Consider the following 26,818-nt stretch of genomic DNA (forward strand, 5'->3'; position numbering starts at 1 on the left):
TCAATCTGTTTGACAGTCACATGTCACAATATAAGCGCTTTAACATGGAGGAGGATTTCAATGGGTCAGACTGCAAGAATTTTGATGTTTAAAAAGTCAGCAAGAGAAGATTTCACAATACACAACAATCCAACCTTTAAAGTAAACTAAGACACAGAAATGTAAAACAATGCTCATCTGACCAAGAGTGTTCCCTTTGCTAAGGAGGAATACGCTATATTTATTTATTTAACACACAACCACAGGGAGACTTATTGGGAAAAAACAAAAAAGGAAAGGAAAAAAAAAAATGAGTAAAGTTATTCACAGGGAGTCAATTCGACACAAGCACACATGGCTCATTCGGCACAGTGGAACAAATTCCACCAAAAGGGGGAGATGTAGAGGGATACAAAATCAAAGTTACTTCTTTTTCACTCAAAGACTGTCAAAAAACTTTTAGTAAAGGATTAGCATTATTACCCTTCTGCAATTTTGATATATTTTCTTAGTCACTTTGCAATGGAATTTACTTAATAATAAAGAAAAAAAGTAGGGAGTTTGCCCAAAAAAGATATTTCATTGTCATCCTGAGATAAGTATAAGGTTTTGAAATATATAGCAGAAATATTGGACGAGGGACATGTTGATAGCTTGGGCATTTAATTAAATGATGTATGCAAATGAATTTATGACAGTAAGAGGGGAGTAATTCTCCATCACAAATTTTCCCTCATTTAATGAATGCTTTGTTTTACACTAGTTTATTCAAGCTTTTCAGGATGAGATAAGGCTGGGTACACACTACAGAAAATTTCTCCCTATCGATACCTATGTGATATCATTAACGATTTTACCAACGATCAGCATGCCGATTCATCTTTAATCGTTGGAGCGTACACACCAAAGCGTTATCAGGCTGTCTATAGTTTATCGTGTGATTAGCCGGATAATCAGGTAAAAAACCTGTAGTGTGTAACCAGCCTTCATATCCAATGACAGAGGTGATCATCTTAAAATGCAAAATCCCACCACTATGGCACAATACACAAAGTGCAAAAATCAGTGAGCAACCAACCTGATATCTGGTTCTTTACTGAAAAAAGTTTGCAAACAGTTTGTCCTGTACCTTCATGCGTACAGGACACTACAAACATATTGATTAATTGATGGGAAATTCCTTTAAGAAATATATGGAATGGTAGCTAACCTTGATTTAGGAGGTGGTCTGTTTCAGGACATTTGAATGCACATAATTTTATTTAGTTCACCTCAATTTATTTGAAAAAAACAACCAAATATTTCCTTGTCCAGATGCTTATGTGAGCTAAATGTAGTCTCACATTTATGAGCCCATGGCTGGTATATTGGGAACACAGATAGTGGTCAGACATGGAAGTCTCCAAATATTTGTGCCATTGGTCCACTGATGACCTATCTGTTACTTAGACATGGTAATCTGCTAAGCAGTAAGAATTTTCAGAGTGGCTAAAATAAGAATAATGTGAAGTTAATTTTCACACTAACTAGACCAGCATTGGTAGGAATGTCTATGTATATTTGAAGATGAGGAAGATAAACTAACAGCCACATTATTTCGAATGTTCACTACAGCTAAAAATAATACTAAGTGGTCTGAGTGATCAACCTAAACCTTTATTTAACATTATGTTTCACTGCCTCTTGTGAATAGCAATATGATGAACAGTTAATCTTGCCCCTTAAAAAACAAAAAAAAAAAAAAAGATATTCTTCTAAAATTATCAATACAACAATTTCAACAGTAAAGTTGAAATCAAGAGACTTTACTTTATGAAACTGACAAAATAACCCACCCCCCCTTCAAAATCAAATAAAATATTGAACTACTAATAAATAACATATCTCCTAAGAAAGAGAAATGTATAATAATGTGAATAAATGTTGGTTCTTGCTGAGTGAGGATGAAATCATAGGCATGGTTGCCATAAATAAACTCTTAACCACATTTAAAACAACAAAAACTTGGGATATTATTTAAGCTGTTAAAGACCTCTACAACCATTGGTTTTGACCCAAATTACTGTTTAATATTTAATTGGAATTACCGGCGGTGCGGCCAGTGCACAGATCCACTGCCACCACCGCCTGCGCCCATTTAAGTAAAAAAAATAATCATACTAATAAAAACATGTCGGGAGTGATGGCATCACGAGAGGAGCCACAAGCATCAAGAAGGAAGAGAAAGAGAAGGAAGAGGGTCAGGTAAAAGGCAAGTAAAGAAACAGAGGCAGTGGCCACAGCGTGGTACAGAAGGGAGGCACAGTGTGGTACAGAAGGGAGGCAGTGTGATGGAGAAGGTGGGCACAGTGTGATGGAGAAGGGGGCCTGGGGCACAATGTGATGCAGAAGGGCAGCACAGTGTGATGAAGAAGGTAGGCACAGTGTGATGGAGAAGGTGGGCACAGTGTGATAAAGGGGGCAATGGGCTCAGTGTGACGGAGAAGGGGCACATGTTATATGTTTATATTTATTATACTTGAAATTTGAAGTAAATAAAAACAAAAAGATACTATACGTTTTTTGTTTTTGTGTGCGTGCATGATGGTGATGGGGGGTGGGGTTGGGGGATGGCATTGGCCAGTATCCAATGAAATTTTTGCACCTGGGCCCACAACTCGCTAGTTCCGCTCTGTCAGTAGGTGCATATATATGCAGCTACTCTGTGGGAAGCCCTCACAAGACTTTCCCTCTAGCCTCCAAACATTCCCTGAAAAAACTCACCTCTTCCGACAAGCTTATCAAATTCCCAAACTACCGTCTTAACCACCCTAGGCTACTCTACCTGAAGACCATCCCTCTACACAGTTTCACACAAAACTTACATGTGTTCTCCTTCTATGATCAAACAACCCTCTGACCCCCAGACCAACAGTGCTGTGAGACTGGATCATTTAGCCACACAAAGCACGTTTTATCCTTGCTATCTGACTGAACAATATAAGGCACTTAACCTCATCTATCTAACTCCAATTATCTACAGACTGTAAGCTTCAGAGCAGGGCACTCCTACCTCTGTCTGTATGTTAATACTCAGTCTGGTTTAGTTACTATGTTTGCTCCCAAATTGTAAAGCGCTATGGAATATGTTGTCACTATGTACATGTTAATAATAGAGATGCCCATTTTTCTTTTGTACAGACTAATAAATATCTATGGGTCTTGAAAGACTAGAGAATCCAAAATTAAATATTTTGAGAACTGGGACACAAGAGGGGTAATTTATTTGATAGTCTGTGTGGAAATTTTCCTCCAATGACAGGCATAATGATATATAGTTTAAGCACCCAAACGATTGGTGCTAATGGACATTTATTTCAAACCATTTAAGTTGCTGAGTGGTTTATTTTGTTTTGTTTTTTAAAGAAAACCCACCTTTCTCTAAATTTGACTTTTAACAACCATATATTATTTGTATTTATGAAAGTAGGCACTTTCTCTTTCTTGGGTTTTAAGTGTATGCGACATGAACTAAAAAGTGGAGCAAAATCATGTTGTTGGGAGTTCTGTGTATGTCCATTCTATAGCTGATTGCTGCCACTATATCCAAGAACATCTCATCTAGCAGTAGAATAATTTATTTTATTTAAAAGGGGGATATTCATCTATTAAGCAATTCCACATGTAGGGCTATCTGGAACACATTTTTAATACCTTTATCAGTCCTCATCCGAAGGAGCCAGGCTCACTCTAGTGAGCACAACCATGTGATCCTGCTGTTAGTATAGCACTGGAGGCGTAATTCACAGTGCTGAAGAGTGGCTTGCATTCATGTTTGTACCCAACAGCAGAGAGCGCGGCAATAAACACAGTTCCCATTATTCAGGGAGCTGTACTTTCTCCTGTTGTGGCATAAGCTAGTCAGCCCTGACTAGTTTATGCCACCCACCGAGAACACTATATGAGTTCACTGAGCCGCTCTAAAAACCATTAGGTGACATGTACAGGCTCCTGAAGAAAAGAAAACTCATAGAAAAACAGCAAAATCTCTACATTTTATATACAATAATATGAATAATATACTACAGATAGAAAGTGTGGGTTAAGTGGAGCTGTAGAATTTTTCAGCTACTTTAGAATAGATAGCTTGTTTGTGATCCCACGAGTTATGATAAACGAGCACATTGTCTGGCCTGGAAAGGTAACCCAATCAGACATTGGGCATTTAGAACTTTTTTTTTTACACTGGAGACTCTTGATTTGTTGCAAGAGTTAACCAAATAAATCTGATGTTCCCGTTGGCACATCTGGAGTATGTTATACACAAGGCATTCCTGGTTATACAGTTAGTGATGCTCGGGTAGTAAACACTGTATTAACTGTATTGTATAATACTGAACTTAACCTGGCTTCTTATTACTTATAGATCTTTTTTTTTTTTATTAACCATAACTTTGATGAATACTTAATCTGCAATATCATACGTGAGATAATATATGTCGTTGTCAAGGTTACCTAACAGTTTTTGGGTACCCCACCAGCATGTTTTTAATACTTTAAGAAATGTTGCCACAATTAATCAAATTAAAATCATACGTGATAAAATTGACTACGATATAGTTGGAAAAGCACCGAATTACTGAGGATCCATAAAGATACAGCTACCTTGGTAATATTTAATCCTGGGATTTTCAGAGCTGGAGATAAAGCTCCAATTATAAGTTATTACAATTATCTTCTGCCTAAATAATTGATTGGCAGGGATTGGGCTGCACCCTAGTTTCAAGCTTAAAACTGTATTACACACTAAGACATTTGTTTGTACTGTGCACTCACGTCAGAAAAAACATACATTATAATTCCCCACGAGGTACCTCCTGTTCCACCTCAACAAAAAACATAATTTGCTTTTATTCATTCAATTTAAAACTACTTCAACAATACAGTTTTGTTTCTCATGCCAACCACCACATTAGACATAAATACACTGTCCAGAAAAGACTAATTGCTGTAATTAGCAAACTATAAGGTTACATTTCCACTTCGAGAATTGTTCCCACACTGGAATTTTCACACCTATTCCGATTTCAACTATTTGCCAACAATGTCAACTTATATTATGTGCCTCACTACTGAACCGGTGTCAATTATGTTACCATAAGGATTCTAGGAGTCGGCTGGATTCTATTTTTTATTGTTGTCTAACACTGCCAGGTCTGATTTTTTTGAAAAGTCGTGTACAAATTAACAGTGCTGGAAATTCTTTCATCCCTAAATGGACGTCTATGAAAGTCAGGGGATATAAATACACACTGCAGTTTTACTTTACATAAGGTTAAAACAAACAAAAAATAGCTAAATTTCATGTTTACTTTCTAAACAAAAATACATGATACTCTGTGACTAATATTTGGAGGATTTACCAGACCGCCATATTTTCCTGTTTTACCAAGTTTCTCTGAATCATGCTGCACTGGCACACTTTTCCTTATTTGCATGTTGGAAAAGCCCACTAAATGCTCATGTGATCCCAGCCTAACTATAACTTAAATATGAAAAAGCAAAACCCTACATAAATGAAGAAAAAATAGAAATAGTAATCAGAATTCCCTTACATGAAATATCTATATAAAATCCCGCTCATAGATTCCCACTTAGTTTGTAACAGAATATTTACATACGTAAGTGTGTTACCGCCTTGAGAGCCATTTGAACATTTAAATTCACCCTGCATAGTTACCAAGAGACTGGTAAGAATTTTCTAGTTCTCCGTATCTGAAAAAAAAAAAAAAGTCAAATGCCACAGAAACAGTAGAACACTGCATGCAGGTTTCACTTACCCATTTTGTGGTCTGTCACACAGGTTTTCCTTTTGTCCTCTTCTTTGCACATCAGCACTATCTTGTGCAACCTCATTAGCATACTGATTGATAGCTGGACTGTAGCTGGCAGGCTGCCGTGGGACATTAACTGCAGATTTAGTTGCACTCAAAGCTAGCGTTTGACCATCAGTGGCAGGTTTATAACTTGCATGCAAACCAGGTGCAGCAGGGGTTGGTGGGTTTACAGCAGCCAGCAGAGATAAAGCAGATTGCTGTGATGCAGAGGCTGGGGTAAAGGCAGAGGATGGTGATGGAATTGAAGCAGGCTTGGAAGAAGATGTGGCTCCAAATGGTCTAGGTGCTTTGTTGTAGGCCACATTGACTGAAGTGTTGACTTTGGTTATAGCAGGTGTGGGAGATGCAATGGGCACAGGCTTTATTATTTCTTTAGGTGCTTCCTATATGTAAAAAGAAAAAACAAACCACACACCAACCACATGCAAAGAACTAACATCTTCGAACTACAACATGTCCTGTAATTATACAGACAGTGTCAGGTGGCACATTATTGCAATGTGCCATCTGAGCCAATATAATGCATACAGATGCAAATATCTGACGTGTAAACAAACCTCCTTCCCAAATAAAGTAATGTGGGTTTAATTTTAGTGGCAAGAATGGTCTGTCAAAACTGTTATGGTGCATAAGTCTACTTTATGTGTATGGTAATATATAATTGATCTTCAAAAGCTTGTAATTTAAACAGAAGCTGCCACTCACTGGTAAATGTTAAAAGGTTTCTTATTTTGCATGAACTGCGTAGCTTTCATTATTGGGTTAAATGTCAATATCCTTTGTGTTAGGCCTGTGTACTCTGTCTATGCTACATTTAGGCCCAAAATGGTTTTAAGCAACACCACTTTTTCTCTACAATCCCCTTTCTCTTGTAGCCGAAGTGAATAAAACAGAACATGTGTGTTCTGTAAGTGGTCTAACAATTTAGATCATTCATGGTTAGAAAATTTAAGAAGATTATTTGACTGGTTAAATAACTTGTAACCAGAATTTCACTTCTGGGAACAACCTGAGCCTGACTACTTAGAATCTGAGACTGCAAGTCTCTATAGCCTACCCAACAGATGGGACCTTACATTAAACCACTTTGGGACTGTAACACTACTTAAAATAATGATAACAAAATCATGTTAACAAATCATGATGTTATAAAACTTGTTTTAGCGATCTGCCACTTAATCCTATCCCTGGTTTCAGGTTTTAAACAAATATGCAGCAAGTAGATACAAGCTATGGGTTTTACAATTAGCCACTGAAGCTGAGCACAGTTTGGACTTTAGCCAGAACATATTGTGTGTATCTTCAGATATGCAGCAAGCCATATATATTTTAAAAAGAAGACAGAAAACTGTATCTGTAGATCTAAAAGGGCTTTTATCAGTGAACATTAACCTTTCAGAGGATAGGACCAATAGACAAGTAGGTGCTATGGAGTACTAAAAAATAAAAAAAAGATATTTTCACTATGTGAAAACTTCACCCTACCATGAGAAAGCAGTAGGGTAACTGCAGCTGCATGTAAAAGGCATATTAATTAACTTAGTTTTTAAATATTATTAGCTTTGAAACACATGCATGTCAGCACATGGTAATATCCTACATTCAATATATGATTTAAAAAAAAATACAGATTAGCTCAATTAAGATGGACGATGTTCTGAAAATAATGTAATATTTTGTGCAAAAGGAATAGATATGTAGATATTGCAAATGCCAACATATACATTCATGTGAAAATAAAGCACAGCCTCTTTAAAATTAAAATCAACGTTTGTACACATAAGGACATCTAGGGGTAAATGTATTAAGCTCCGGGTTCTTCAACACACACGAGTTCGGCGTCTTCAGCGTTTAAATTTAAAGCGCCACTGCTTTAAATTTGAACGCCGAAGACGCCGAACTCCCGTGTGTTGAAGAACCCGGAGCTTAATACATTTACCCCCTAGTCCTCACAAAAGTCTTAAAGTGTCAAATTCCATGTCAAATGAAAACTCATACTAGGTTTTACTTTGTCATTACTTCGTCAACAAACAAAAAGACAACAAGTAGAATTTATATGTTAAAAAATAAATCTATCCTTCCATAACAATTATGAAGGTGACTTTATATAAAAGAATAATATGCAGAATATTTGGCAGTTTGATCTGGAGCACTCAGTTTTGTATTAACACTATACCAAGGAGAAAAGACAACTGCAGTAATCTCAGAAGCAATGGTTTATGCCAGTGGTTCCCAAACTTTTGCAGTTTGCGGCACCCTTAGAGTCTCCAAATTTTTTCAAGGCACCCCTCCAATATAATTATTGAGCAGTCCTGTTTTAGAAGTGGTTGGGTCAAAAAATTGTAATAAGTATTTAGGTCAGGACAGAAATACTTATTTAGTTGTATGCAAAAATGCCCCTCTGCATCCAGACACTCTGCCCCCTCTCCCCTCTCTCACTCTGCCCCCTCTCACGCTGCCCCCTCCTCTGCCCTCTGCCACGCTGTCCCCCTCCTCTGCAACGCTGTCCTCCTCCTCTGCCACGCTGTCCCCCTCCTCTGCCCACTGCCACGCTGTCCCCCTCCTGTGCCACGCTGTCCCCCTCCTGTGCCACGCTGTCCCCCTCCTGTGCCACGCTGTCCCCCTCCTCTGCCCACTGCCATGCTGTCCCCCTTCTCTGCCCACAGCCACGCTGTACCCCTCCTCTGCCCACTGCCCCCTCCTCTGCCACGCTGTTCCCCTCCCCTGCCCTCTGCCACGCTGTCCCCCTCCTCTGCCCTCTGTCACGCTGTCCCCCTCCTCTGCACTCTGTTCCCCTCCTGTGCCCTCTGTCACGCTGTCACCTCCTCTGCACTCTGTCCCCCTCCTCTGCCCTCTGCCACGCTGTCCCCCTCCTCTGCCCTCTGTCACGCTCTCCCCCTCCTCTGCACTCTGTTCCCCTCCTGTGCCCTCTGTCACGCTGTCACCTCCTCTGCACTCTGTCACGCTGTCCCCCTCCTCTGCCCTCTCACACGCTGTCCCTTCTCTGCCCTCTCACACACTGTCCCCTCCTCTGCCCTCTCTCACGCTGTGTCCCCCTCCACTGCCCCTCTCACGCTGCGTCCCCCTCCACTGCCCCTCTCACGCTGTGTCCCCCTCCACTGCCCCTCTCATGCTGTGTCCCCCTCCACTGCCCCTCTCACGCTGTGTCCCCCTCCACTGCCCCTCTCACGCTGTGTCCCCCTCCACTGCCCCTGTCACGCTGTGTCCCCCTCCACTGCCCCTCTCACGCTGTGTCCCCCTCCACTGCCCCTCTCGTGCTGTGTCCCCCTCCACTGCCCCTCTCATGCTGTGTCCCCCCTCCACTGCCCCTGTCACGCTGCGTCCCCCTCCACTGCCCCTCTCACGCTGTGTCCCCCTCCACTGCCCCTCTCATGCTGTGTCCCCCTCCACTGCCCCTCTAACGCTGTGTCCCCCTCCACTGCCCCTGTCACGCTGTGTCCCCCTCCACTGCCCCTCTCCTCTGCCTCGCTGTCACCCTCCTCTGCCTCGCTGTCACCCTCCTCTGCCTCGCTGTCCCCTCCTCTGCCCTCTCTCACGCTGTCCTCCTCCTCTCTCACGCTGTGTCCCCCTCCACTGCCCCTCTCACGCTGTGTCCCCCTCCACTGCCCCTCTCACGCTGTGTCCCCCTCCACTGCCCCTCTCACGCTGTGTCCCCCTCCACTGCCCCTCTCATGCTGTGTCCCCCTCCACTGCCCCTCTCACGCTGTGTCCCCCTCCACTGCCCCTGTCATGCTGTGTCCCCCTCCACTGCCCCTCTCCTATGCCTCGCTGTCACCCTCCTCTGCCTCGCTGTCACCCTCCTCTGCCCTCTCTCACGCTGTCCTCCTCCGCTCTCACGCTGTGACCCCCTCCACTGCCCCTCTCACGCTGTGTCCCCCTCCACTGCCCCTCTCACGCTGTGTCCCCATCCACTGCCCCTCTCATGCTGTGTCCCCCTCCACTGCCCCTCTCACGCTGTGTCCCCCTCCACTGCCCCTGTCATGCTGTGTCCCCCTCCACTGCCCCTCTCCTATGCCTCGCTGTCACCCTCCTCTGCCTCGCTGTCACCCTCCTCTGCCCTCTCTCACGCTGTCCTCCTCCGCTCTCACGCTGTGACCCCCTCCACTGCCCCTCTCACGCTGTGTCCCCCTCCACTGTCCCTCTCACGCTGTGTCTCCCTCCACTGTCCCTCTCACGCTGTCCCCCTCCACTGCCTCTCTCCTCTGCCTCGCTGTCACCCTCCTCTGCCTCGCTGTCACCCTCCTCTGCCTCGCTGTCACCCTCCTCTGCCCCGCTGTCACCCTCCTCTGCCTCTCCTCTGCCCCACTGTCACCCTCCTCTGCCTCTCCTCTGCCCCGCTGTCACCCTCCTCTGCCTCGCTGTCACTCTCCTCTGCCCCGCTGTCACCCTCCTCTGCCTCGCTGTCACCCTCCTCTGCCTCTCCTCGACCTCGCTGTCACCCTCCTCTGCCTTGCTGTCACCCTCCTTTGCCTCGCTGTCACCCTCCTCTGCCTCGCTTTCACCCTCCTCTGCCCCGCTGTCACCATCCTCTGCCTCGCTGTCACCCTTCTCTGCCCCGCTGTCACCCTCCTCTGCCCCGCTGTCACCCTCCTCTGCCCCGCTGTCACCCTCCTCTGCTCTCTCTCACGCTGTCCTCCTCCTCTCTCACGCTGTGACCCCCTCCACTGCCCCTCTCACGCTGTGTCCCCCTCCACTGTCCCTCTCACGCTGTGTCTCCCTCCACTGTCCCTCTCACGCTGTCCCCCTCCACTGCCTCTCTCCTCTGCCTCGCTGTCACCCTCCTCTGCCTCGCTGTCACCCTCCTCTGCCTCGCTGTCACCCTCCTCTGCCCCGCTGTCACCCTCCTCTGCCTCTCCTCTGCCCCGCTGTCACCCTCCTCTGCCTCGCTGTCACTCTCCTCTGCCTCGCTGTCACCCTCCTCTGCCTCTCCTCTGCCCCGCTGTCACCCTCCTCTGCCTCGCTGTCACCCTCCTCTGCCTCGCTGTCACCCTCCTCTGCCTCGCTGTCACCCTCCTCTGCCCCGCTGTCACCCTCCTCTGCCTCTCCTCTGCCCCACTGTCACCCTCCTCTGCCTCTCCTCTGCCCCGCTGTCACTCTCCTCTGCCCCGCTGTCACCCTCCTCTGCCTCGCTGTCACCCTCCTCTGCCTCTCCTCGACCTCGCTGTCACCCTCCTCTGCCTTGCTGTCACCCTCCTTTGCCTTGCTGTCACCCTCCTCTGCCTCGCTGTCACCCTCCTCTGCCTCGCTGTCACCCTCCTCTGCCCCGCTGTCACCCTCCTCTGCCCCGCTGTCACCCTCCTCTGCCCCGCTGTCACCCTCCTCTGCTCTCCTCTGCCCCGCTGTCACGATCCCTCTAACACCTCTGCCGCGGGCCAGCCATAAAAAAAAAAAAAAGAAAGAACACAGTAACTTACCAATCCGCCGGGTGCCGAGACCCAGCAGCCTCCTCTCTCCCGCAGCAGCTGTCAGTGACAGCTGCTGCGGGAGAGAGGAGTCTACTGGGTCCCGGCGCCCGGCGGATTGGTAAGTTACTGTGTTCTTTCTTTTTTTTTTATATGGCTGGCCCGCGGCACCCCAGTGACAGCGCCCCTGGGAGCCGCGGCGCACAGTTTGGGAACCGCCGGTTTATGCTGATCAGTTTGGAAAGGGTTAAAAGACCATTTCAAACATTCTACAGGGAGAAAGTTGTTGTTGTATTTTTGTTTACAAATCAAATGGAGAACATTGGAGACAGTTACCAATCTTCCCAAGTGCAAATTTACCCCATTTACCCCAAAAGTGGACCATATGATGTTTTGAGCAAATTTAAAAAAAAAAACAAAGCTACATGCAATGAACTATAGGCCTCTGTCAACACAGGAAGTGTTAAAGTTCAGGATTCTAACAGAAGTAAAAGACTGAATAAGCATCACTTGCATGAAAAGGTAGCCAGGAGAAAGCCCCTTATCACAAAAACGCATTGCAGTATGGCTTACATTTTGCCAAGTTTCATCCGAATGAAGCCGAAGACTTCTGAAACAATGTACACTGGACAGAAAGGTCCGATGTGGTTAATTGTTTGGCAAAACCCAAACACAGCATCAACTAAAGAACCTCAAATCAACCAAGAATGGTGGAGGTGAAGCAACTACGGGACATGTAACCACCACAATCACTGAGTTTATCATAAACTCCACTTTATACCTTAGTATTCTGAAGAAAAACGTGAGCCTATCTGTCTGAATGATCCGAGACACACCAGCAAATCAAGAAGTGAATGGCATACATGAGAAAAGGATCAAGTTTTTGGAATAGCCAAGTCAAAATCCAGGCTGCAATCCCATAGAAATGCAATGGCAGCACCTGAAGAGAACTATGCATAAACCAGTGGATTAAAGCAGTGTTGTAAAGAGGACTATGTCAAAATGTCTTAAACACAAGGTAAGATTGATAACCTCATACAGAAATCAATTACTTAAGGTTATTTCTGCTAAAACGAGGTTCTACAAACTACTGAATTAATGAGTGTGTTTACTTTTCACATGGGTTCTTCATGCTGGCTTTATTTTTGTTAAATAGATAGTATACAATATGGGTTATTTATCACATGAAATTAGACTTGGATTTTAGGACTTTGTGAGGACTAGATGATTTTACCTATTAGGACATAATGAACAAACAGATTTCATAGTGTGTACTTTCACATGACTGTAAAATAAGGTTATAATAATAAAAACTCTGAGCAAGCAGAAAACAATTTTAGACTAAGGCAACTTACAGTTTGTGTAGGATTTGGGTTGGTCGTCACTACCACAGCTCTAAAAAAAAATAAAAAATGAATTTGTCAATATAAAATGTTCCATTCGTCTTAGCTAGAACTTTAGACAAAAATCCCCACAGACAAAATACAGTATAAAATGGGTTCTAAAATATACATTCATATTTCCAATAACATAGGTCAAAGAAACCATATACTGTACAGCTGTAATGATACAGTAATGCATTCTATATGATAAAGGATGACAAGAACATATAAACTGCATAAAGTGCCAACGGATTTGTTATTGTTCAGTAAATATAGATTAACCAATAAAACATTTGTTTTGGGACCAAAATGGCAGACGAAATGGCCACATCTGTGTCCAGCATAATACTCTATAAAGCAGTATAATGTAAAATATAATGCTTTATAATCCTGTAATATACAAAATATGATATATGCATATATATCATTCCCATATTCAGGCTGATCTGATCATATGGAAATGTGCAAATTATGCTGGTTCTCAGATGGCTGCCTATGCAATAATGGGTCATACTCATCAACCGATTTTCTGTAAGTGACAAACTGTAGTTGTACAACAGTTCAAAAAATGTGGGAGGTACTCACTATACAAAGCTATAGTAAATATTTATATTTCACCTCTAGTTTTGGAGGTCAGGTTTTAACTATCTAGGAAAGAAGGATGCAAAGAACAGTAATAAGAATAGATACTCAGTTATCAGTTTACTGACAGTACCATAGAACAACATTCCAGAAATTGTTAACCGTGATAGTCGGCAAATATTAGATTTTTAGTGAAGTTGTAATAAATAGCAAAGCAAATATACTTACTGAGCTAACTAAAATACTTGAGATTGCTGATGGTGTTTCAGTAATGTTCAGAAGGTGATTGACCTAGACTGGCTCATGAAAAAGTTGATATACTGGCTAAGTCTTTGGTACTCAATAAGTGAAGGCAGACTTCACTTCCAAAACACTGCTGTTTTGATAGTCCATTTGAAAAAAAAATCCATGTGTTATCAATAACCCTATTTTATATGTATTCAAGCTTCGCTCTCGTCACTGCAAAATAGCCCCATTTATCCCGTAAAACCATTGCAACTGGTCATGCACCCTCAACTCTACAGGATATTAGTAATCACAAATAAAGTTTACTTGCAATTTTAGGTATGCAGTCCAAAGGGAATAAAAAAGAAAAAACAAAACTTGTAAAAAAGTGCATAACTGCCTCTTAAAAAGTGCACCTGAAGCTGCTGTTTTGTAGGCCGACCGAAAAAAATCAGCCTATCAGGACCCAAGAACTTCATTGATGCATGCACCACAACTTGAGACATTTATAAAAACCGGTGTAGAAGTAAAAGGAACTGTTGTACATAGCAACTAATCCAATTGTCAGTTTCTACTGCAGCTTAGAAAAGCCAATTGTATGTTTGGTTGTTAGCCAATGCATGTTTGGTTGTTAGCCAATGCATGTTTGTTTGTTAGCCAATGTATGTTTCCCTCTGCACCAAATTTCATAAAATGGCCAGACCAGACAATGTCTCCATCCATTGTGAGCAGGCAACATGTACCGTTTTACAATAATATTGCTCTAGAAATGGGAGTAGCAACATTTAGATAAAGATACAGAATGTTTGCTCTTTGTAAAACCAAATGGAGGTCACTCAAGGCAAGTGTCATAGTAGCTGTCAAACGTCACTGGTTAGTTATTAACTTCAAGCAATAAAAATGCGCCTGAGAAAATATATCAATATGGTCATGTAATGAATATTACTGCTGACATGCAATGAATCTTAAAGAATTCCAAACGTTAGAGCAATGCCTTATTAGGCAACAGATAGAATAACACTGGTCAAAACTAAAGTGCAGCCAGCCAATGTCTTATAAAAAAAAACTATATATATTTTGCTCTTCCATCTCAGCCTCTGGCATTTCCCTCTATGTCTGAAACAACAGACAGTATCCACAGTGGGAGTCTAGGCTGAAAAACATTTTACTAGCAGTGAATGTCACTTTTTCCCACAAGACTTTTTTTGTTTTTGGAGAGCTCTGTGTGGTGTAAAAAATATAAAATAAAAAAAAAATATTCGCAGCTAATTTCACTGAAGCTGTGCACAAATGTGTGTCATAATACACCACCTGTAAACATTTGGAGACAGCTGCTGTATTAATACACTCACTTTTACAAACCCTAGCAGTAAAAGCAAATGAGTTTTAGTACTCATAATAAACTAAAGATGAGCAAATAATTTAGTTTGACTCTATTCAGTTCTTTTAAAATGTTTATGTATTTCCGTTTATGACAAATTATAAACCGGTTTGTAATTCAATCATCATGTGTGATTTGCTACTCTGTTAGCTGACATGTTTTAAATAAGTATAAGCAGCTTCAATAAGACAACTTTCGGAGCAGACAAAAAAGATATACAGTAGCCTGAAGATATTAAATGTCATACTCCGTGCCACATAAATCAGTGCACTTTTGTTCTATTTCTTGTCTAGAGTGAAAAGCCTCAAAAAAATATAGTGAATAATAGTTACTGGCAATTAATTTTCCTCTAAATACAACATGGCAGATAACACTATACAATATAGTAGGTAGCGCTACAAAAAAAATAAAAATATATGAGATAAGCTACATATGCTTAATAATCAAGAATTTATTCAGTGGCTGTGTGGACAACCTATCTCTCGAATTCAGAGTCAATAGACTAGAGGATATTTAGGTGAAAATGACTAGCGATGGTATGGAGAGATATCCTGAAGAATCTTGATTTCTGCTGCGACATTCAGATAAGGTGAGAAATTGGCATAAATCAACATGATCCATGGATCCATCCTGCTCTGTGTCAATGGTGCAGGTGGGTGTGGTGTTGTAATGGTGTGGGGAATGTTTTCTTGGCACACATTATGTCCCTTTATACCAATTGAGCATTATTTAAATGCCATCGACTACCTGAGTATTGTTGTTGACCATGTGCATCCCTTTATGGCTAAAGTCTACCAATCTTCTAATAGCTACTTCCTGAGGGATAACATATCATGTCACAAAGCACAGATCATCTCAACTCATACTTCAATGGCCTCCAGATTCGCCAGCTCTCAAACCAATAAAGCACCATAGAGATATAGTGAAAAAGAAAATTTGCAGCTTGAATATGCAGCGGACAAATCTGCAGGAACTGTGTGATGCTAGTATGTCAACATGGACCAGTATCACTAAGGAATGTTTACAGCACCTTGTTGAATCCATCTGGGGGCAAAGGGAAGTCCTAACCAGTACCAGAAAGATACAGCTAATAGAGTGGCCACTGAGAATATATAGCCACACCCATAGCAATACAGCATGTGTGTATCAGTGAACAGTATCCGCAAAAAAAAAACAGCTGTCAGTTTCAACTTGAATTAGAAAGGTGTCCCAATCAAAGTGCCCACTGAGTACGTGTGATATATTGGATCTGGCCCTTGTGGTTATATTTATGGTATTGTGTGGTACTTCCCACACCCACACACCGGATAGATACACACACACATACATAAACACAAAAAATATGGCCTCCGTATTACTAGTATTCTAGATCATTCAAAACTAAATAAAGTGTGTATGTTAGGAATAAGCCAACCATGATTTTTTTCTGACCTGTACATGAATGGCTTATATGCAATGGGAGATGGATGACACAGAAAAGGAAGACATACTATTTAACCAAGTATGATGTCAATTAGAGTATTAAATTCCTCACTGGGCCACTTGGACTTTATCTGACCTTTAGCAAATTACTCTTTCCTTTCTAGGATGTACTTTTAGAGAAAGGGCATGTTCCACATTTTTCTTGGTTAAATATATTCAAATTAAGTCATCTCTGATGAGGAATTTCTTGGATCACATATACAATAACACCACTTCACACCATATAGGGAAGGGATGACAAAAAGAAACAGAATTCACCCTTGGAATACATTGTTAAAATAAGCTGTGTTTTAACAATAACAAATGGACTATCACATAGTTTATCATTTTACTGCATTAAACTAGAGGTAAAGAATGTGCAAAAGGAGATTGTATGTGTGAGAAGAGCAGTGTAATTATGCTGGAGTGTTGGATGGAATGACAGTAGTGGTCAGTGTACGTATTGTTAAGGAGCAGTGTGACTATGAAAAATAATCATGGAGGTGTAAATATGAAGTTAATGGACAAGGAATATGAAAATATTTTTAGGGACTTAGGAAAAACAGTTTATGGGCATGGGGAGGTAGTGTTTGACAGGAATATAAGTGGGTATATATGGAGCATGAGCAGAAAATGTTTTATGGTGACTAATATACCAAGATGCAGTAGTCTTGCATTACACCTTAGTTACAATTTAAGTAAACATGCATTCTTCTCAACTCTTAATCAACTGTCGTTATATTGTCCTTATTATTCAAGTACTAAATCAAACTGTCATTACTCAATTTAAAAATGGTAGCGATATTTACAAAGTTTAGAAAAGTTAAGAAAAAAAAACTGCAGTAGATTTTGCAAATACACCACTTCCTGCCTCGACAATTCAATTGAACACATATCAATATCCGGCTTGTGTTTCTTCCTGCCAGTGGTAAGAACATCAAAGCATTATCATGCACAGAGAGGACTGCTATCCAAAGATGATGTGGAAGCATGCTGCAAAGCCAGAATTCCATTAAAAGCCTCTGATATGTGTAAAGCCACACATGAGTTATTCTGGGAGGGAAAGATAAGTGGAAGCCAAATTCACATTGTTCTCCTACATCATTCACCAACTGAAAGCTTAAAATAAACCCCCAAAATGTAAGTTGCCAAATGCCTGCTAACTAGTCTCTTAAATTCAATATAATTTTGACCTTTACAGTCAGTCTAAATTAGAAAATGAGCACACATTTTCCATGACTTTAAGATAAACATTGTAACCTTACTGTAGAAATGACAGATTATTGACAAGACAAATATCATCACAGGCAACCTTTAACACACACATCCATTATGACAATCCTTGTACACAGACCCTGCATGGTACAACATCACTAAATTGTCACTTGGTACTTCTGTTCGTTTTGCCCTAAGCTTAATGTGACTGCAAACTCTTTGGTTCAGAGAGGTCTTCCATATATTTCTTTTATGCCTGCGAAAACATTGATTTCACTATATTGTAGATAATTCTCCACTATGCAGACTTGTATACTCAGTGACAATATATAAACTAATGTAAATTAATGTATAGGGGCAGCACGGTGGCTAAGTAGTTAGCACTTCAGGGGTCATGAGCTCAATTCCCGACCATGGCCTTATCTGTGGGGAGTTTGTATGTTCTCCATGTGTTTGCGTGGGTTTCCTCCGGGTGCTCCGGTTTCCTCCCACACTCCAAAAACATACTAGTAGGTTAATTGGCTGCTATCAAAACAGACCCTAGTCTATCTCTCTGTGTCTGTCTGTCTGTGTGTGTATGTTAGGAAATTGGCTGCTATCAAAACAGACCCTAGTCTCTCTCTCTGTGTCTGTCTGTCTGTGTGTGTATGTTAGGAAATTTAGACTGTAAGCTCTAATGGGGCCGGGACTGATGTGGAGGAGGTCTCTGTACAGCGCTGTGGAATCAGTGGCGCTATATAAATAAATGGTGATGATGATGATGATATGCACACACTGGTATTAAGTGTAGAATTATTTAGTGGGTCTTTGTAAAGAGAAAGCACTTAATTTAATACCAGTTTAATTTTAATGATTTTGATGGTCAATATGTTGTCAACAATCTGGCACATATATGTACATTAACTTCCACAAGCCACATGTAGGCTCCCTCATCACCTAGCTTCCATAGTAGTCCTAGCATGTCTACTGGGAAAACAAAAAAAAAACTCAATTAGAAAAACAGTGCACATGCGTAAGATTTGACCATCATATGTGTCTAGATATGCAACAAAGACATAGGCACACTGTGTACCTACTTGATTTGCATGCTGGCAGCTGGTCAGTGGGGGATACCAACATGACTGAAAACTTAACTTTGCAATGTGCACAATACCAGGAGAGGTTTTATTCTGTTTGCAATACATTGGCAAGGTCTTGGCAAGGTTTCAAAACATCCAATCCCATCCATCTGATAAGTCTTAAATTGATTGATTTGGTTAAAGACGTTACAGAAATGGAAGTTGCTCAGTCTGCATAAAGCTTGGTATTCTTTATGAGAGTAGCGCTTTAAGTTACGCTGGGTACACGCTACAGAAAATTTATTCCAATACGATATCAATTTTACCAATAACAGAAAGTCCCGACTAGCATGCCAATTCATGTGCACACTATAAATGTTTTACCTTCATATCTATGCTCTTCATCTGTCATAACCATCAGCTGCAAAGATCGTGACTCTAAGATCATGACTCTGCTGATTGTGAGTGCATACACACTGCAGAACTTGCCCATCATCATTCCATTGTTTATAGAGATTTTTAGTCAGTTTATAAAACAAACTATATGATGTGCTCTCGAACATTAAAACATGATCGTGGGAGCATAAACACTATTATTATCATTATCATTTATTTATGAGGCACCAGAAAGGGTCCGCATCACCGTACATAGAGCATGGGACAATAGTACAGGGTAACAGTACATGGCATACAGGCAGCACACAAGTGCAAAAAAGTACAACGCAAAGAGCGGGTACACAGGCAAAGAGGTAAAAGTGACTACCAGTGCAAAGAGTGGGAAGGGAGGGAGGAGGGGAGTGAAGGAAGGTGAACCTGTGCCCACAGGTGTGTGCGCACTAACAAGATCAGCGCCAAGATGGCGAAGCAAAGGCAAATAAGAGGAGACAGCGGCAGGAGAAAAAAAGATAAAAGGGTGGGGGGGCAAGGTAAACAGGAGGAATGGGACAAGAGGATAGAGGGCCCTGCTCAAGAGAGCTTACAGTCTAAGGCGAGGGGAAACTGACAAGAGACACAGAAAAGGAAGATATGGTAAAGGAATGAGAACTCAAAGGCAGGAGGTGAACATGAGTAAGACGGAGGAGGGGAGGAATGAGCGGGTAGAAAAGTATGGAAGGTGTAGATTGAGGGCAGGGTCAGATGGAGGAGTGAACAGAGAAGGTGACAGTGAAGGGGTGGTTTGAAAGATAGGAAGTGAACCAAGCCAGGACAGTATCAGAAAGGGCAAAGAAGCGAAGGGTGTCAAGCAGGAGAGGGTGATTGACCGTATCGAAGACTGCAGAAAGATCTAGTAGAAGGAGAAGGAAGTAGTGGACTTTAGATTTGTCAGATAAAAGGTTGCTAGGGATTTTAGCTAGGGCGGTTTCTGTGGAGTGGTGAGGGTGAAATCAGACTGGAGATGATTGAGAAGGGGAGTTGTTGGAGAGGTGGTTAGTGAGATGGCTGTAGATTAGCCACTTAAGCAGTTTAGAGGCAAAGGGGAAGAGAGAGATAGGGCGGTAATTGGTCAGGGTGGTGGGATCAAGATTTGTTTTTTTTAAGAATAAGGCAAGACTATAGCATCTTTGAAGGAAGAGGGGACAATTCCAGGTAAGATGGATAAATTGAGGTGGGCTAGGTGGGAGCAGGCAATGGGCAAGAGAGATCGTAGGAGGTGAGAGGGGATGGGATCAAGTGGACATGTGGAAGGGGGAGAGGATAGAAGTAAAGAGTAGACTTCCTCACCAAAAGTGGGGTAGAGGGAAATCATTGGGAGAAGGTTGGAGGGCACGTAGGGATATGTGATATTGGACCTAATAATTGTTTATCATGTGATTGGCACGATAATCAGATGAAAAATCTGTAGTGTGTACCCAGCCTTATTGTTCTATATTTTGATATACAGAGATCAGAGACAAACTCCAGAATATTAAAAAAAGGTACTCTTAATAGTACAAAATAACCTATTAACATTTGTCTCATTATAAGAACTTAATTTCTTAATTAACTTAATTTGAATAGAAATGACTAATAAACAGCGCAAGACCCATACGTAGAACAAAAGTGACAGATTATTATTATTATTATCATTTATTTGTTAGGCGCCACAAGATTTCCGCAGCGCCGTACACAAAGCAAACAGTAGAATTATGTAGAATTATTTCACAACACCTGTGTTATAGCCTAACTTGTGAACCTGTTTCTACTAAGTGTAACACTCAGCACTACTTGAAGTTTAGGTGTTGTACTTAAACATTTAAATATACAGACTATTTCTAAAATCAGCTTGCTGAGAACCAGAGAGGTTTCCGTAACTAAACCAAATAAACTTGCAGACCAGAGTTATATTATTTCAGCATGGCACACATTTTCATATAAACATTGCACCACATCGAGACACGACTCACTACACTTTTCAATTTACGTAACCCAGTATATTACTTTTTATGTTCTATCAACACCAGTTACTCCAAGCTTGTGTTTATGGAATTGATCCTTGAATACGGACATGTATAATAGGTCTTAAGGGTGAAAAATCCAATGTAAATTCCCCTTTTGGCAGCAGACATTTAAAAGCTCATTCACATATTTCTGTGGGGGAAGAGTCTAACATGTAGAACATTCACTCTGTGGAGAACGCACCAATGTCACATGACTACCTTCAAATGGAACACATGGAATGGCACATTTAAATACAGAGCTCTGGGATGAGTGTCTTGTTATGTATACAGGGAAATACACTGGCCAGGTGGATCGCTCTTATTCCTATTCCTTTTAAATAACGTATGAAATATTGGTGCATTGACCACAGGAGTATATAAAATGTATGTAAAAACATCACAAACTACTTAAGCCTGGAAGGTGTTTTACTATGTGAATCCCGGCAGGACAGGACCACCTGCTAGAACGGCAGCAGCTTGCATTCCTATCACTTTACACACAAGATTGCTTCATCTGTGCGTACATTACTGTTTGTTGTTGAATGTGAGAAGAATGGTTGAAGTCTCTTAGAAAAAGGAATGCCAGAATGGTTTCCAATACGGCCTCTTTATTTCTACAGGATTCAGACATTCAATTTTGCAATGCACATGTCACAACAGTATAGGTATAAGGTTTGGTAACAATGCATCTGTCAATAATTCACCGATGATAACCATCGTTATCGATGGCTGTTATCGGCAAGAAAAGTATCGATCCTTAATCTTCACCAGTCAATTTCAAAGCTGTCATTAGTACATTGAATTGTATAATATAAATTACCACCATCCAGTTTGCTTCATAGTCATATTTTACAATTCAATGTACTATTGACACCTTTGAAATTGACTGAAAATTAAGGATCTATACTTTTTCTTGCCGATAATCGCCATCAATAACAACTGTGGTTTTGATATTGAACGTTAAGACTTCCCCCTATGTAGAATGAAAGGGGAGGTGTTTTGGAGCAATACAAACAAGTGTCCTGGTTCTCATTTTTTCTATTGTTGGCAATAGTGTTTTATTTTAGGTATATGTTACATATGTATTTAATGTTTATTAAAATGTTTTTAATTTAAAATCATTGATGAGTATTATTATATGGTGGCACCCTAGAGTCTAAATGGATTGGATGCGCTTCTTATTTTTTATGTAGTTTGTTTTATTACGAGTATTTTTGGTTGTTACACAACAACCTTTTAAGGAGCAGCAATCAATTTGTATTATTGAATATTGACTTGCATGCTAACAATTTTTATATTTTTTAAGTACTACACCGGTTGAGATATCAATTAGTTGGCCAGTGTCCTATTAATTCCCTCTTTTGGGGAGCTTTGATTTATATGTGTGTAAAAGTCGCCCACGCTCTGCTGATTCCACTGGCATTAGTGTAAGCATAAAAACTGTGCGACGGGAGCTTGGTGGAATGGGTGTCCAAGCCTCATAATCACAAAGACCAATGCCAAATGTCAGATGGAGTGGTGTAAAGAACACCGACACTGGACTGTGGAACAGTGGAAATGTGTTCTGTGGACCGACGAATCACACTTCTCTGTTTGACAGTCAGATGGGCGAGTCTAGGTTTGGTGGATGCCGGGCGAAAGTTACCTGCCTGACTACATTACGCCAACTGTGAAGTTTGGTGGAGGAGGGACAATGATATGGGGCTGTTTTTTCAGGGTTTGGGCTAGGTCCGTTATCTCCAGTGAGGGCAATCTTAATGCTTCAGCATACCAAGTAATTTTGGACAATGCCATGTTTCCAACTTTGTGGCAACAGTTTGGGTAAGGCCCTTTTCTATTCCAACATGACTGTACTCCAGTGCACAAAGCAAGGACTACAAAGACATGGTTTGCGGAGTTTGGTGTGGAAGAACTTGACTGGCCCGCACAGAGCCATGACCTCAACCCCACCAAACACCTTTGGGATAAACTGGAACGGAGATTGCGAGCCAGGCCTCGTCCAACATCAGTGCCTGACCTCATAAATGCTCTACGGAATGAATGGGCACAAATTCCCACAGAAACACTCCAAAATCTTGTGGAAAACCTTCCAAGAAGAGTGGAAGCTGTTATCGCTGCAAAAAGGGGGATCAACTCCATATTAAACTATGTGTATTCAACTACAATGTCATTACAGTCCCTGTTGGTGTAAGTGTCCGAATACTTTTGTCCATATAGTGTATGTGCTCTAATTCATAGCAAATTTGATCTTTGTCTTTGATCGTCATAGTGGAACTAAGATTCTGTCACATTTGTCGACTTTGCACCATCTAATAGAAAGATATATATGTTTTATGTTCTATTACACAGTGAGAGAACATTCATTAGTACAGGAAACATCTATAAATATCTTGATTCAGTAGCAGCCAACGTTTGACCTGCAGAGATGATTGGTTGGCTAGCATAAAGAAATCAAACTTTGGAAAAGCCAAAAGGCATTTTGGGCCTGCACTAGAGAAACCAAATGTAGGAACATGGGGGATATTAGTCCCATCTCTCAGTAGTTATTGGCTGCATTTTCCCTTATGGAGCATTAACATTAAAAGTTATCCTAATTGGAGCAAATTTAATAACCTATAAAGAAGACTTAACATGCTCTACAGTTGTTAAACATTTACTAGAAGATATATAATAAAATAGATTTATAAAGAGAAGTAAATTATTTTAAAGCTAATGTGTAACAGGGAAAAATACACCAAGACAATTTCAAATTTGATTGCATGAAAGGAAACATCTTACAACCATGTGCAAAAGCAGAATGGTACAAAGCCAAGAACTCTGTACTGTGGTTTAAGAAAATTTCAATAGAAAACCGTTTGCTGCAGCTCAGCAGAATTGACTGAAATCGCTTACCACAGGCTGCACAGTAGGTACTGACACAACGTAATAGAACAAGAAAATATGTTTTTTTTTCTCCCAGAACTTAATGTTTAGCTGTCAGCCATAACAATTTATTTATTTTTTAACACTCCTGGGCAGGACAGCGTTATAGAAGAAACAGGAAAAGTCAGGTAAGAGTGGGAGGCTGGGTACACACTACAGTGCTTTCAGCCATAAATCAGGCCAATAACCCGAAAATTACCGTTCAGCCCGGTATTGCATTAGTCACAGTGTGCAAACTTAGAAGATGAACAATAGTCGTTCCAAAGCGCCGACCACTGTTTTAATTGTTCAGCAGAACTATAAATCTTGTTCACCTATGGAACAACATCCTTCCAATCTTACAGTGTATATGCACTCACAATCGGGATCTCCATAGAGTTTACAGAGTCATGATCTTTTCAGCCGATAGTTATGACAGATAAAGAGCACAGATCTGAGGGTAAATCTTTTGAAACATGTATAGTGTGCATGAATCGGCATGCTGGACTTTTTTTTCCCCCAGGCGTTAGCAAAATTTTTGTAGATAACACGTTGGTCGGAAAATTCTGTAGCGTGTACCCAGACACCGAAAGAGAGAGGGAGTGTGTATGTGTGTGTGTACTCGCATTCCTATGCTTGTGGGGACATTGACCTGTTTACACACCAACACTGTGTGGACCCGAGTCCAAGTGGTGACAAAAATTAAGGTCTCCACAAAGCTTCCCAAGATTAATCAATGCAGGGGACTTTGCGGATAAGCTCAGCATAAAAATGTCATGTCTCCGCGAGTCACATTTGTTGGACCAAAAGTGTACGTGTGTCCAATGTGGAGGGGAGAGTGTGTACATTTCACCGCCAGAGGTCAGTAGACCGTCCGTACATATAGCAGTAGCAGGAAGTGGAAGTGACTGTAGCCTTCCAGTGCTTTATACACCAAACGGGTCAAGACACAGTTGAGTCAGTTTGCTGCTGAAGGTAAAGTGGGGTCAGTGGACCATGACAGAGCCAACTGGTGGCTCTGACTAAAGCCCGGAGTGCAGTGGAGATAAGTATGCCCCTGACACTTGGAAGGAAGGGGTTTAGACACCAGCAGTTTGCCCACCAGTGGAGCAAAGTGCAGATACCCAGAGATGAGTTCTATGTACGACCTTTTCTCAACCTTCTGGCAGCTGTGTTTTAAATACAGAGTGTCGGAGAGGCAACGCAGTGTCTGTCCTAACGCTCTCTAGAAACAGTGATGACGTATAACAAATAGCAGTACTGCCTGTACTGTGAGAGGCCCCTCTTAAAAACTGCCCGGTACATGGAGCACGTTCACTGCCGTGACACTGAAGTAGCCTGGCCCATGAAACTCCCCAAGCACTCGAAAGAAAGGTGCATACAATTGGCACATCTCCGTAATAGGGGCAACTTAGCACACAACATTGAGGCAACGAGCACAGGCCATGGCGTTCTGGTCCTGTGCAAACTTCCAGACAAAGATGGATGTCGAAGGCTTCATGCACTGTGTAGCCTGCCAGGGCTTGTTTGCAATGAAATACCCGTGGCGACACATGACGAGATGTAAGCTAAATCGAAGGGCAACAAGCTCACACCTGGCAAAAACAGAGTCCAGTAACTGTGCACCCGACATCAGTGGTGGCTTTTGGAAACTCTTGAGCGACATGACCCAGGATGAAGTCTTACTCGCAGTCAAAAATGACCGATGCGTCATGCAGATGGGGCAGCATCTCTTCAACTGGGTCGATTCAGATGTTGGCACACACAAGAACATCTGTCAGAAGCTGAGAGAAATGGGCAGACTACTGCTACAGGCCAGAAGAGCTACCTCTTTGGATTGGAAGACTTTACCACCCCATCAAACTTTCTACACGTAAGAGGCACTGTGAAGCTGGTAGCTGGCTAGGATGAGGAGACAGGTACATTTAAGACGCCCTCGCTGGCACTCAAGGTTGGGCACAGCCTACAAAAGATAGTGAGCATTGTGGAGTGCCGAGCAATGATGGAGGGCTGCACTGCTGTGGTTGAAAACACACAACATTTCAGGAAGCTATATGAGGTGAGATGGAATGAGTTGATCTCATCGGCTGCCTTGAAAACTCTTAAGGAGTCCATGTGGAACATGCCTCAGCCCTTACCTTTCATGGACGATGTGAAAAAGATGCACTTGTTCCTCGATGAGAAGCAGCAAGCCTACCAAATTGGTCTATCCACTGAGCCTATGGTTAACCACTGGGCACTGCTTGCAAAAGTCACCCTGCCACAGGTGATCCTGTTCAATCCTCAAGAGATACTTCGGATCTCCATGAAGATGTGAGCGCTTTCCGAGGTTGAGAGGAAGCTCTGCCGGCACTTTACTCGCATTGAAATCCGAGGAAAACAAGGAAGAAAAGTCCCCATCCTGCTAACACCAGCCATGCAAGCTGCAGTGGAACTTCTCGCAGAGAAGCGTGACAAATGTGGAGTGGATAGCCAAAATGGCTACATGTTTGCCAGACCAGCTGCCTTGTCACACTTCATAGGTATCGACTGCATACAACTGTTTTCCCGAGAGTGTGGGGCCATACAGTCCCACACTGTCTTCCACAAAGCTTCAAAAGCAGGTTGCCATTCTCTTAAAATTCCTCCACCTAAACGACACAGAACTGGATCAGTTGGCAGACTTCCTTGGGCACGACATCAGGATGCACCGGCAGTATCACCACCTCCCAGAATGTACCCTCCAACATCAGCAAACTGTTTATGGCTCTCGAGAGTGGCAGACTGGCCAAATTCAAAGGCAAAAATTTGGACGAGATGCACATTGATCCGGATGTATACTTTTGTTTTTTACATCGGTCATTTACATATCTGTTTCTTTTCAGAACCGATCCAGCTACAGAGCGACATGTCAGATGATGAGCAATTCGGCGTGACAG

The 26,818-nt window shown here is 41.9% G+C and overlaps 1 protein-coding gene across 5 annotated transcripts in view; it reads right to left on the bottom strand.

The window, feature by feature from the left end:
• The window catches only part of PDLIM5 (PDZ and LIM domain 5), a 134,180-nt gene that overhangs the window by 60,197 nt on the left and 47,165 nt on the right, over nucleotides 1-26,818 (bottom strand). For 3 of the 5 annotated variants that reach the window (XM_075201588.1, XM_075201581.1, XM_075201605.1), the window contains exon 4: nucleotides 12,634-12,673. In XM_075201588.1, the coding sequence (XP_075057689.1) occupies nucleotides 12,634-12,673 (40 nt within the window). Of the gene's footprint in view, nucleotides 1-5,798; nucleotides 6,239-12,633; nucleotides 12,674-26,818 lie in introns of all 5 variants that reach the window. The other 2 variants (XM_075201574.1, XM_075201597.1) reach the window with 1 other exon arrangement.

Source organism: Mixophyes fleayi, chromosome 1 (assembly GCF_038048845.1).
Source record: "Mixophyes fleayi isolate aMixFle1 chromosome 1, aMixFle1.hap1, whole genome shotgun sequence".
NCBI lineage: Eukaryota > Metazoa > Chordata > Amphibia > Anura > Limnodynastidae > Mixophyes > Mixophyes fleayi.